The sequence below is a fragment of the Podarcis bocagei genome, assembly GCF_964188305.1.
Source record: "Podarcis bocagei genome assembly, chromosome: 5".
Classification (NCBI taxonomy): Eukaryota; Metazoa; Chordata; class Lepidosauria; order Squamata; family Lacertidae; genus Podarcis; species Podarcis bocagei.
Genome location: NC_138129.1, coordinates 67,604,652 through 67,617,821, shown reverse-complemented (window position 1 = coordinate 67,617,821; position 13,170 = coordinate 67,604,652). Strand labels below are relative to the sequence as shown.

The window sequence follows — 13,170 nt, the reverse complement described above, 5'->3', positions numbered from 1 at the left end:
CTCACAATTTGTATGCAAATAAAGTTGTGGCCAAAATTATGCCAAAAACCTTAAACAAAAATTCATGTGTGATGTGTGAGTTATTGGGGTTCAGGGTGTTTTGGGGGACCTCAGCACGCAACATATTAAGAATCAGAACATATGAAATAAATGTTTACAATTTGGCATTATGTATATTTTTAATAAGCAAAACAAAGGCCATTGTACCTCCTGAGGTTTGGGATGCAACATTCAAAAATGAAAACCAACACCCTAAGAAAAACTTCATGTGACAATAAACTTCCATGAAAAAATGAACCTTTCAAAGCTATCTAGCCTGTTAAAATATTCTCCCATAGACCTGAGCAATGATCTTCAGATACCACAAATTTATTTGTCCCTTGATTAGGAGTTGCTTACTGGAAGACCACAGAAAAACACCATCCACTTAATTGAGTTTTGGGTGTGTATGTCTAACCCTCGTACCTTTTATTCTATTTTCTCAAATTGACATCGCTTCACAATTTTTAGTTTTACTATTTCAGATCTTCATTATTTTTGCCTTTAGCAATGGACTTAAAAATAATGATTGCTAGTTCCCTTCATTTTGGAAGGGTTTATTCGTATTTGACTCATTAGCTGTGCAAAGGTCAGACACATTCAATTCTAGCATTTTCTGATCCATAACCCAAAGGTGAAATTACATACAGCATAATATTTTCTTTGCCTGCCCACAGTCAAGTTAAACTTTTGCTCAAGTATTTACACTGCAGTTTTTATTCAACTTCATCTATGAACAACTTCATCTATGAACCTGCAACATCATGTCTCAGAGTGGACTGCTTCTCTTCAGAGTCCTGAAACTACTACTTTCATCCACTTTCTCATTTCCCTCTTCTCTCCCCAACAGCCTGGTTAACATATTAAAGATGCAATCCAAACTTCCTTCCTCCTGCCAGTAGATCTTTGAGGATATACACATACCTAGCACTGCTGTTGACTAGCAGACCCAATTTAGACCCAAGAACTGCACCAGCTCCAGAATCCTGGTCGAGTTTTATTTCCTAGCCGACGGACTAAAATTTCCAAAGTGCCATTTTTATTCTGCTAATCATCTTAAAAACTTGGTTTATTCACATTCAACAGGTTTCATGTTCCATTTATTTAAGTTTTATTACTTTTGTATATGCAAGTAATTTTGAGTTCTTTCTGAACGATTTAGCCAAAAGATTTATGAACACAAGTAGATGTAAATATAATCAGAAACGCACAACTGTGAACCCTTCATTATAAAAGTAATTCTGTTCATGGCATTAAACACTTTTGGATTTTTTTTTAATGAAATAGATTGAAACAAAGCATTTCCAAGGCAACAAGAAATGAGCTGCGGTGTGAAGTGACTGAAACGAGGTCTAAGTGGTATGTGTGGGGATAAAAGGTTCATGACTAAAAGCAAATTTTAGTTAAAAGATGTTGAGCCTGAGGGCTTTACAGGAAATCCACTTAGGAAACCTTAAGAGAAGGGTAGGATTCCTAAAGGAGATCTTAGGTCACAAAGGTCTTTCGGAACATTCTAGTAGGCGTTAAGTGTTGCGAGGCTTTTCTTTTCTTTTGCCTACAGCATAATTATTTGCTGCCTCCAACTTATAATGATACAGCCATGCAGTTTTAGAGCTGCTTCCGATTTCCCCTTCCAGAAGAATCCATCTAGATTCAGTATCCTCACATGAAGGGCAGAGGTTCTTGGAACCACAAGAAAGGGAGTGTGGCAATTTCACAGCAGCACTTGAAGAGACAGCTGTACACCAGGAATATGGTGTGTGCAGCTGAGGCAAAATGTTCTTTTGCTAGAAACCATTATCCTCTCTCGCTATGACCAGGTTTTTAGATCTAGTTGAAAAGGAGTGAAGAGATGGGTGTTCTGAAATGAACCCAATTGTTTTGTTACCATCTGTGCTACAATGTGGGGCTGTGAGGACATTTCACTCAAGATATTCAGGGCCCTGCAGGCACTGGCAGTGCAATTTCTATTTAGCGTGCCTCTTTTCTGCTGCACCTGCACTGTGCCTGGCCTAGGAACAAATTAGGCATTTCGTTACCACAGCAGAGTCTATGATTAAAGACTTAAATTTCACTGCTCAGGTTTGCAGAAGAATGTAATGCATATATCTAAGGCTGCAGGGTGAAGTGTGCCTTGAATTCGCATAGTAATCCCAGGACTCAGCCGATTCTTACACAGGTCTAGCCACTTTCTTGCTCACCCAGCTGTCCTTTCCCAATTCCTGAGTATAAGATAATATTTGTACTTATTTGTATTTTAACTGCTGACCGGCAGGCACAATGTGCTAACCGTCCTGAGAACTGCGAGTATAGGGCAGTATACAAATTTCATTGTTGTTGTTGATGACAACAATGAAAGATGGAACGCGTAATTGAGAGAGGCTCTGGTTCCCCAACCGCAAAGTAGGATTAGATCCAGACACATCCACAATCCAGACACAACCCCAATTTGATCTGCCCACTTCCCACAGTTTTGGCACATAGTTCTCCTTATTGAATCCTTTCCCCTTGTTTTCTAAGTCTTGGAATGTAAGACAGCAGTAGGAACAATTCACAGTGTGCAAGGCTGGCTACTGGTTTGACGGGAGCCCTGGGTAAGGTTGGTCCTCCCTTGAAGCATACCAGGGGATTGACAGTCTGTAGCAGCAGGCAGTGGGAGACGGGGTAGCTGAAGCTGAAGCAGAGCAGCTCCTAATGTCCATACTAGCTCAGCACAGCACTGTAAATAGGAGCACTGGCTGAGGCAGCTCTCCATTCTCTTCCTTATAGCAATGCCTTTGGGCCTTGTCCTTGACACGTACATCAAGGGTAGGGCCCAGAGTCACTGGAGATAATGTGGACAGTGACCTGGGGAAAGCTCTTCTCTTTTCAGCACTCTGCTGTTGAAAGATTCTTCTTCTTCTAAGGAGTGATGGAAAGGGAGAAGGCTGGCATTGACCGCAGTGAGCCTGACCATGCCTATTCCAACATTGGACTCAATGGCAAGTGCTATGGCAGCCAGGCTCTGGATGCTGCCAGGACCTTGCAGGCCATGCCAAGGAAGGTGATCATTATGGCAGGTCAAGATGGGTTTCTACCACATAATCTGCTTCATCCAGGATACTGGAATTCCTAAGTTATGTAAGTGCACAATAGTATTCCTCTTATCAAAGTTTAAGGGAAGTGGAGAATGGAGGAATTCACATAGGAGGCTAATCATTGACTCTGATAAGCCTGTTACATTTTGTTTGTTTTTAAAGGACTTTTTTCAGACATTGAGGCATGGGAAGGAGTTCATTGTCAAAAGGAAATGCACTGTCAAATGATGTAAAGGAAATCCACATAAAGCCCGATCACGATTTCCTGCAGTGCAAACATAATGTATACTGCAATCTGAAATTATTTGCCATCGCAAATGTTGAAATCCTTTCAGTTGCTTCAGAAATAATAGTGTTAGCTGACTGTTGAAGGAGGTGTTTCGGAATACAAAGGATGAATGATTGGTTAACAGGAGTTTGGAAAACTATGGAATTAATAACATTTAACTTCTTTTTTATGAGCAGTGAGGAAAATAATGGTTGAATAAGTTTTTAGACAGCTGGATCAGGTGCGAATTTTTGGAACCCTAATTTTCAGTGTATGATTCTGAAGGACATTGTAATGTTATTAAATATTTGGATTCTTATGGTAAAAATCTGCACAGAATGTGTTTCAATATACAGTACCTTTTATACAGTAACTGTATTCATCTTACTGCAGACCATTATACAAAGACCTGAAAAGCAGGCACATAATAGTATTTGTCCCAACACTAAGACATTTTTATACAGTGCATGAAATCAGAATGTAGTACTGATTTTAAGCTGTCATTTCCAAATGTTCAGATTTGCTTTTTTAAACACACCTCTACAACATTTTGGAAGTGCCACATAATACCTCTAAGTGAAAGATAAACCTTAGTTACTGGCAGGTTTTCTTCTTCTTCCAGCCTCTCCAGAAATAACTTTCATGCCTATTTTACCTTTGACCTACTACCTAACTATTGTAGTACAGGGCTTGCCAAACTTTGGGGACCTGAAGAAACTGTTGTGGTCACCACACATACACACGGCAACCAAGAAAACACCACAATCTACTCTACTGGCTGCAACAGAATGTTTCTTTCAAACCTACTTTTAATGCCTCTTTAGGCACTCATTTCGCAACACCTTTTGCAGTTACACATGTAAGTGAGAAGACATACCTCATGGTGACCAGCAATTGTAGCGATATGGAGAGCTGTAAGTGCTCCATAGCCAACTTGCTGGATGTCAGCTCCACTGTGCAACAAGGCAGTTAAAAGTTCTGCATTGTCCTGAAATGTAGAAAGTAAAGTTATTATTTAGAGAAGGGGTCCCTTTAAAGGGGTTAGGGACGCGGGTGGTGCTGTGGGTTAAACCACAGAGCCTAGGACTTGCCGATCGGTGGTTCGAATCCCTGCAATGGGGTGAGCTCCCGTTGCTCGGTCCCTACTCCTGCCAACCTAGCAGTTCAAAAGCACATCAAAGTGCAAGTAGATAAATAAGTACTGCTTCGGCAGGAAGGTAAACGGCGTTTCCGTGCACTGCTCTGATTCGCCAGAAGCGGCTTAGTCATGCTGGCCACGTGACCCGGAAGCTGTATGCCGGCTCCCTCGGCCATTAAAGCGAGATGAGCGCCACAACCCCAGAGTCGGCCACAACTGGACCTAATGGTCAGGGGTCCCTTTACCTTTACCTTTAATTAAAAGGGGTTGCAGCTCGGTGGCAGATATAGTGCTTTGCAGAATACAGTTCTGTTCACATTTCCCCCCCAGCTGTACTTTATGAACAAAATCCTTCTGAGTGTAGGAGCAAAAGAGTCTCAATGAAATATGGCAAGAAAGAACTAATCAGTATCAATATCTCCCTTAAGAATGCTGGGTTCTGTAAATGAAACCTATTGCTTAATCTGTAATATATAACTTGCCATGAGTTTTCATATCATGGGGTCAAAATACAAATAAATGAATAAAATAGCTGCCCTGTTGAAAGTGATTGCCAACAGATACTCATGTTGTATATCTCTCAGTTATCAGACATATCAGACAATTTCCAATGAAGAAAAATTAAACCAGAGGACAAGTTTCATTAAAGTCAACTTTTTACAATACATTTTGGATTCAAATAGAGATACTCAGATGCAAAATGCATGCGTTTCAATTGTGTCAGTTATGAAGAGAGGTGACAACATTTCTTAAGTTCCAAACTCAGGTTACAAATTCTGGCAGCTGATAATGCTGGCTTCCAATATGAAGTAAGTGTTACCCTCTACCCCAAAGTTCTTTCTCAGTTCAGATTTTAATCCAATACATAGAAGAAATCAATTCCTCCTCCCTTCCCTTCAACCCTATCCCAGTCAGCCACTGCAGTTTCAAAAACATCAGGAGGGAGAAAGAGAAGGAAGACGCCCTTCTGCCCACTCCCCAGCGCTGCTATGGCAGTAAGCCAAGCACTCAAGGAACTGAGACAACTTTATTTCTAGTGCTCTTGGCACCTGCCTTGCTGCCAAAGCCCAACCGCTGGAGAGGGGGCGGCTGAAAGGGAGAAAAAGAGCAAGACCACTAATGCAATTACTTACTTAGAATTCAATTTACCTTGTAAGCTGCTAAATGCAGAGCAGTAAACCCATTTCTTGTCAACCTGGATGGGCGCAGGCCTTTCAGCATAAGAGTCCTAATATGTGATTTATTACCTGCATAATAAATATTGGAAATGGAGGCAATTTTTAAATAAAAATAGATGGTGAATTGGTTTGCAAAAACAAAACACTTCAACAGGTATTAATGCCTGCTGTGGGACAGCTACATCGCAACTCTATGCATCTTTTCTCAGAAGTCCCACTCAGAAGTCAGTTGGACACTCCTATTTATCACACCATACAAAAAATGCAATGTGCCCTAAACATAAAAAAATGGCTTTTTCAGGATGATACTCATCATGCATGTTTATTTTGTAATATCTACCATCTCATTATTTGCTGATTACAATTTCTAAGGACCCATTTTTTTATATTATCTGAGCAGCAGCATGCTCCAAACAACTGATTTTTCACTTCCAGCACATTTAGTTATAACTGTGATCAATTCCTGATGAACTGAATAATGAGGAATTTACAAAAATAAAAAGAAATTCTTCCTTAGATTAAAAAAAGTGCCCTCCCTACTTTAGGGTGAAATAGTGACAATTATGCAATATCCTAAGCCTGAGATTAAATCCAATCAAAATTTAAACCACTTTGTTGTTATTGTTTATAACATTCCACCTGATGCCTACATGAGATTCAACAAGAAAAGTACCAAGGCGGCAAACAGATTAAAAAGTAATAACGTTCCTGTGGTTTATTAAAAAGTAAAATCATTAAATGCGCCAATAAGAGGGTTCTAAAGCATCTTAGCTGAAACACTTACCATCACAAATACAACACAAATGCAGAAGAGACAGCCCATTTTCTGTACGGTAATTTAAATTGACTTTGCTGAAGGCTTCATCGGAGCTGGGGGGAGAAAGATTTTAGAGTTTATCAGAGTTTTCATCTTTTAACATATCTCTTCCCCCCCTTTTTTATTGGAGAAATTTCTAAAGGAAAAGAAGAAACTTCATAATTATGATATTATAATGGGGCAGGATTCTAACCTAATCTGTACCACTTTCAAAATCAGAGATCCGGTTGCAAAGGGCAAGACCAAGTTTTATATATCAGGTTAGGCTGCAGTGCTATGCCCATTGACCAGGCAGTAGGCCTCACTGAACTCAGTACAACCCTAGACATGTATAAGGTTTCATTGCTCACTGTTTGCAAGCGAAGGGAGCGCCTGTGCCTGAATGGTTCATAATCTATATGAGGGTCTTCCTGTCAAAGCAGCCCAGGTGAAATAATTTGGTTTGTTCCTGTTTTTTGAGGGATCCTCTCCATTCATCCCATGAAGTGTAATAAGCCATCCCTGTTCCATCTCTCCCAACTATCCCTTCGCCTCACCACCTTTCTGAACAACAGATCATTCAAATGGTGCATTCTCTGGCTACTTTCCCATGCACTTCCACTCATGGGTCTTTCAGATAAAGCTTCTTCCATCCCTGCCCCCATCACTTTCTTGTAAATATCTGAATATTCAAAGCCTAAGCCATCACTGGTGGGTGGGGTGGGGTTGCAAGATCACCCTTGTAAGCTTCACCCGCAAAGTCCTGGTGCATCCCACTGTTCATAGACTCATAGAGTCGTAGAACTGTAGAGTTGAAAGGGACCACAAGGGCCGTGTAGTCCAGCTGCCTGCAGTGCAGGAATCTTTTTGCCCAACATGAGACCTGAAGCCGTGACCCTGAGTGTCATGGTCTACTGACTGAACTATCCCATCGGTATACAGTCCCTGACCTTCCTTGTGTTGAGCAGGAAAGACATGACTTGGGCATTTACTCATGTTCATTTAAATGCGAGTGGAATGCTTCATACAATCATCCCAAATTGTGTGGAGGGTTCTACTCATGTCCAAGCAAACATGAATACAAGTTCCTCCACTAAACATAGGAAATGTCCGAGAGTGAGTGGGCAGAGAAATGCACCCCTGCTCCCATATCCACATGCATCATGTCCAAGTTCTTGCCCTCCATCATGGACAGGAAATCCGCTCACCCTTTTGGTGTGGCGGCGTTGCAGGACGGCAGAGGCCCTTCTAAGGCCCCAAAGTGGGAATCTCAGGTCCGGCCTCCTCTTTGAATAGGAGACATGGGCGTAAGCCTGGGCTGCCTATCAGGAGCCGGATCCTAGCCTGCACCTGGGATTTGCAAATTGGGGTGCAGGCTTGGACACGGGCTGGGTGGAGCTGACAGAACAGGAAGGCTTCCCTTGGGTCCACTCTCTGGCCATTTAAATGGCTCAAGTCCAAATGACCAGATGGAAAAGCCAAGAGGGCCACATTCTCTCTCTCTCTCTCTCTCTCTCTCTCTCTCTCTCTCTCTCTCACACACACACACACACACACACACACACACACACACAGTATGGCCTGGGATTACATACCCCTGCCATGTATAGTTCAACAGAAACAATTCAACACCTACAATACTGCACATCTACACACACGTTATGGTTCTCCTGGATTGTACCACTAGTACACAGTGCCACACTATGCTCAGACCACTGGTGAGGGGAAACATATGTTTGAATGCTCTCCTTGAGAGAGAGAAATGACATAGGTGGTCTGTAGAGGGGCAGGCGGTCTTTCAAGTAACCTGGTCTCCTGAGTTATTGCAGAGCAATACAAACATAAAAATGCTTTTAAAAAATGAATGGAATTTCAAACCATTATTTATGAGCTTTGTTTCTGAAACGGTAGGATTTGAATTTTGTTAATCCACATTTAGAATCATTTGCAGGCTTTCCATTATGAGTTGCCATTAACCTGAAGTACAGCATTTCCGTTTTTCATACATGCAATTAAAAAGAGTTTCATTTTAAGCCACAGCAATCCTTAGAGAGAAATGCAATTTTCTCCCACTTTTTTTTTTACACTTTCTGTACTAATTGCATTGCAAACGTGAGCATGTCAAACTCTCCAGCTACTGAATACCACTTACTGCAAAACGCAATGTATATTTTTCATTTTCTCTTACACTTTTTGGTATGCCATGGTAGATTTTAATACAACCTGATGATTTCATAAAGACATATGTGGATGAAGTGAATAATTAAAATGAAGCCATTGTTTCCAATGTATTTCTTAAACAGGATAAATAGCCATACTGCCTCATTAAAAAAATGATATGTGGCATTTGCACCTGATGCAAACATCTTTTTGGGAAAATGCAGGGTATACTAAAAAATAAAAGTTACAGAATCTGCAGTTTTATGATTCATTAACTATGCTTGCTGACCTCCTTTCTACCACTGTATGTCAGAGAAGCAAAAGAGAATTCATTAATAAAAATAGTTAGAAAAACTGGCAGTAGATATGTAAACTGAGCTTTGCCAACTTCCTCAACAACTAAAAATAAATACACAATGCACATTATTATATTACACGTAATTTGACCAGATGCTTTCCCCAGACCTCTTTCTCTCAAGTTGTAGGGCTATAATGTTATGGGAAAGGAGCAATAATTAGCAAGTTTTTATCAGCAGGCTTGAAACTGCATTGTAAAGTTGACTTAGAAAATTGCTGCTGCTTGCAGTGTGCCGGAAATACTTTAGGATGAAGGAGAATTTTTTTTAAAAAAAAAGAATTTAGAATAATCTTTTTTTCCGCCTTCTTTTTTTACTTGCACATAGTTTTTTTGAACATTACCTCTTTGGCAATAGGTCAGGTATGTTTCTAAAAACCTGCCTCCTTTTGTCTTCAATGAGCCTCTTACTATTCCTCTGAGTATTCTGCAGTGTAATCTGAAAAGCTGCACTGTAATTAAGAAAAGATAGTAACAAGATTTGCAGTGAGTGATTTTCATCCCACTGAGGCTCAGGAATTTCTCCCTGCTATTGCTGTCAGAGTGGGTGAGGGCAATTGTTCAGCATCAATGGCCAGATGAAGCAAGGAGGAAAGCTGGGTGGAACAGCCAATCTGCATAATTACATTCATGTAACCAACACAGAAAATCAGTTGCGTGAATATGGTTGATGTCAACCTACAGCTTGTGGGCAAGTTTGCATATTTTGTGATATTTTTATCCTGGAATGTCTTAAAATTCTCAGCTTAAAAATACTACTACTACTTCTGTCTGCTCTTATTACTTACCTATCAGTTTCTGGGCTACAGCACATCTCATTTTTAATCTTGGCAGAGGAGAAAACTTTTTTGTGCATGCTGGAATACTTTTAAATGGTCTGAAAGTATGGTTGCCACCTTTTAGGTTGAGCATGGATGCAGTGGAAAAGAGAGCAAACAGAAGTATAGCATCCATATCAAGGGAAGTAATGATACCACTCTATTCTGCTGGAACCACAGCAGGAACACTATGTTCAATTTTGGGTACCACAATTTAGGAATGCTATTGACAAGCTGGAACGTGTGCAGAAGAGAGCAAAAAATGATAAAGGGTCTGGAAGTCAAGCCTTATGAGGAACGGCTGAAGGAGCTGGGAATGTTTAGCGTGGAAAAGAGGAGACTGAGAGGAGATATGATAGCCATCTTCAAATATCTCAAGGGCTGTCACGTGGAAGATGGAGCAAGCTTGTTTTCTCCTGCTCTGGAGGGTAGGACTCAAACCAGTGGCTACAGGTTACAAGAAAGATTTTGACGAAACATCAGGAGGAACTTTCTGACAGTAAGAGCTGTTAGACAGTGGAATGGACTCCCATGAGAGGTGGTGGACTCTCCTTCCTTGGAGGATTTTAAGCAGATGTTGAATGGCCATTTCTCATGAATGCTTTAGCTGAGATTCCTGCATAGCAGGGGGTTGGACTAGGTGATTTTGGGCCGCCTTGCAACTCTACAGTTCTGATTTTATGAAATGTGACTGCTCCAAACTGTTTAGCTTTGTCTTCTTTTTTGGGAGAAGCTGTACTGAGAGACCGGGGAACATAGCTGGCTTCTGCTCTGGACCAAAGCTCCTGAAACTAGGAAGGGAGCAGCAAGAGAAACTCCAGGGTCGTAATCAGTGCTTTATTCCTTAAAAAAATGTTTAGGGGTACTCTCATTTTCCTACTCTTATTGAAATACTGCCCCTCAATGAGGCCAAACTTAGATTCACCCTGCCTCCCCCCAGCACTGGTTGTAATGTTCTGCACCCTTTCCATCGAAGGCTCTAAGTGCTTGTTGGCATCCGGGAGACAATAAAGGAGTGCACCTTTGAGGGGTGAAGTCAAGCTGTTAGAAGGTTGCAGCACCTGCTGTGGCTACAGACACCATTAAGGCAGAGCAGTGGCGTAGCGTGGGGGGTGCAGGGGGGGCCGGCCGCACCGGGCGCAACATCTGGGGGTTAGGGTTAGGGGGCGCAAATCCACGGGTTAGGGGGCGCAAATTACTTGCCTTGCCCCGGGTGCTGACAACCCACACTACGCCACTGAGGGAGAGGCTTGTTTTTTTGAAGCTGGGGCAGATGAAGGCATCTGGTTGTGCTGCTGCAGATGCACCATGACACCTGGTCTCTCTGCAAGTACCCTTCCCCCTTCCCACTCTTTTAAACCACAGACAAGAGTGTACCTTAAGCTCCAGAGTTGTTGAATAGTGCATAAAAATGCTGATACAGAAATTAATTATCACCACTCCCTGTCTCATCTAGTCACTTACTGTCAGTGACTGACATGGATTCTCCCCACGCACCCAAAGAAAACCACCCCTCGGGGCATAGCAAAACGTCAACCTAGCTAAATGGCTTCTGGAAGCCCCTCCCTAGTCCAAACCCAGTGTTCAGCTGCATACTGAACCCTTGTGCTCTATTTACTGTCATGAAGCTGCAATTTCACACACACACACACACGTATATTTTCCACACAAACTTGAACATGTGCATAAACCATCAAGAATTTGCATAATATGCAAATTAGGCCATACAGATTTGTGAAACTAATATGGCAGTCTCAAACACACAGCAGTTATCAGGATGCCAAGTATGTATCCCCAAACATAGCACTAGACATATTTGCTTTGTTATTGTTCTTAAATAGATGGATAAACAATGCTGGTAGATAATTTACCTGAAGACATGCTTTAATTCTGCAAACTCCTTTTCTTTGATTAAGAGGTCATCTTCTAATCTTTCAGTGATTATAGCATATGATTCACTCACTTTTTTCTTCCATTCATCTAAAAGGAAAAACAACAGCAACAAGGTTTAGAAGGAATCTTGGCTTTAAATGCATTTAAAATAGAATTTCAGCTTTATTTCCTTCTCCAGGGCATTCTGTGCTATTACGTAATAACCTGAGCTGGTTGGACGGATTTTCTTTTTTCACATTCTTTAGAACATTAAGAAAAACATTTTAATATAAAAGCACAAAAGTAGACAAGGTTAATTGTTGACATTTACCGGTAGTTCTTAATATTTGACATTTTGTCTTGAGAGAGTAGAATGAAGGAATAGGTTCTTTTCAGGAAACCCACAAATATATATGTACACAACACACAACAATATTTGAAGAAGTTTGCTTATTTTTCTGTAGCCTTGATTTCAATCTAAAAGCAAGTCTAATTTCAGTCATAATATTTTTCAGTTAGATTACTGACAACAAATCACCTTTCACTTGAACTTCACAGTAAATTAGAGAAGATTTATTCATGAATCATTTACAATATATTTCCTTTAAAAAGAAGCAAGATTAATTACCAGTGCAAGTTTGAGTTGGTCTAGATTTATAGTTCCCCATTTGTTCAAGATGACTTCTTTGTTTCAGCAAAGTTCTTGTGGTAATATTACTCCTTGTTCAAGAGCACTGACAGACCTACAAAGGGAAAAAAAGAACACTTTGATAGTCTTGTACCTAAAAATAAACTGTGTGCCAAATGGAATGTCATGCAACAATGGCACAGAGCAAAACAGTGTGCACTCTCTCAAGTGTAGAACAAAAAAGGTAACTAATCATACTGTTGAAATACACTCCCTGGGGGGCGGGGATTGCAAATATTTTTATAGAAATATTTGCTTACCCCTCTATTAAATGCATATTTAGAAATGCATTACCAACTGGCTTCCTGTTCGGAAATGCAAGTATAAGAACACATTGCTTCTGGGGTTCAGACCCACAGTACCCCATGTCAAGAACCTTATATTGACAGTAACCTCAGAGAGTATGGCTTTCTTCACAGAATCACTGAGCTGCAAACCATTGGAGTGGTCATCCAGTCCAGTGGGTATCAAACTTCCCAAGAGAGCCCTTTCCTTTCCACTTTATTTTGCCTGCTGATGAGGATGTCTGCATGTGTCTGGCAGAGTTCTTGCATGTTGCGGCGGTGTGTTGCAGGAACCACAAGCAGTGATAGATCCAAACTAGGCAAGATGTGGAAAGGTGTGATTGGAGCTCTTGACATTTCATTTTTATTTTTAAAAGAGCTACAGCCACACCACATCCACACACAAGAGACTTGGATCAGAGCTACATCCACCCCAAAGGATAAGTAGTAAATGGGAGCTTTGAGTTAAAAATATAGGTTTAAATGGAAATGTGGCA

General features: G+C 40.9%; 1 protein-coding gene across 1 annotated transcript in view; it reads right to left on the bottom strand.

The window, feature by feature from the left end:
* The window catches only part of LOC308586741 (serine/threonine-protein kinase TNNI3K), a 165,393-nt gene extending 152,499 nt beyond the window's left edge, over positions 1 to 12,894 (bottom strand). The window contains exons 1-6 of the mRNA XM_081193729.1: positions 12,783 to 12,894; positions 12,330 to 12,435; positions 11,701 to 11,809; positions 6,485 to 6,570; positions 5,672 to 5,769; positions 4,262 to 4,372 (exon numbers count right to left, since the gene is read on the bottom strand). Of these exons, the coding sequence (XP_081049855.1) occupies positions 4,262 to 4,372; positions 5,672 to 5,769; positions 6,485 to 6,570; positions 11,701 to 11,809; positions 12,330 to 12,369 (444 nt within the window). The 5' untranslated portion in view covers positions 12,370 to 12,435; positions 12,783 to 12,894. The remainder of the gene's footprint in view (positions 1 to 4,261; positions 4,373 to 5,671; positions 5,770 to 6,484; positions 6,571 to 11,700; positions 11,810 to 12,329; positions 12,436 to 12,782) is intronic.
* Between the last annotated feature and the right edge of the window lie 276 nt (positions 12,895 to 13,170).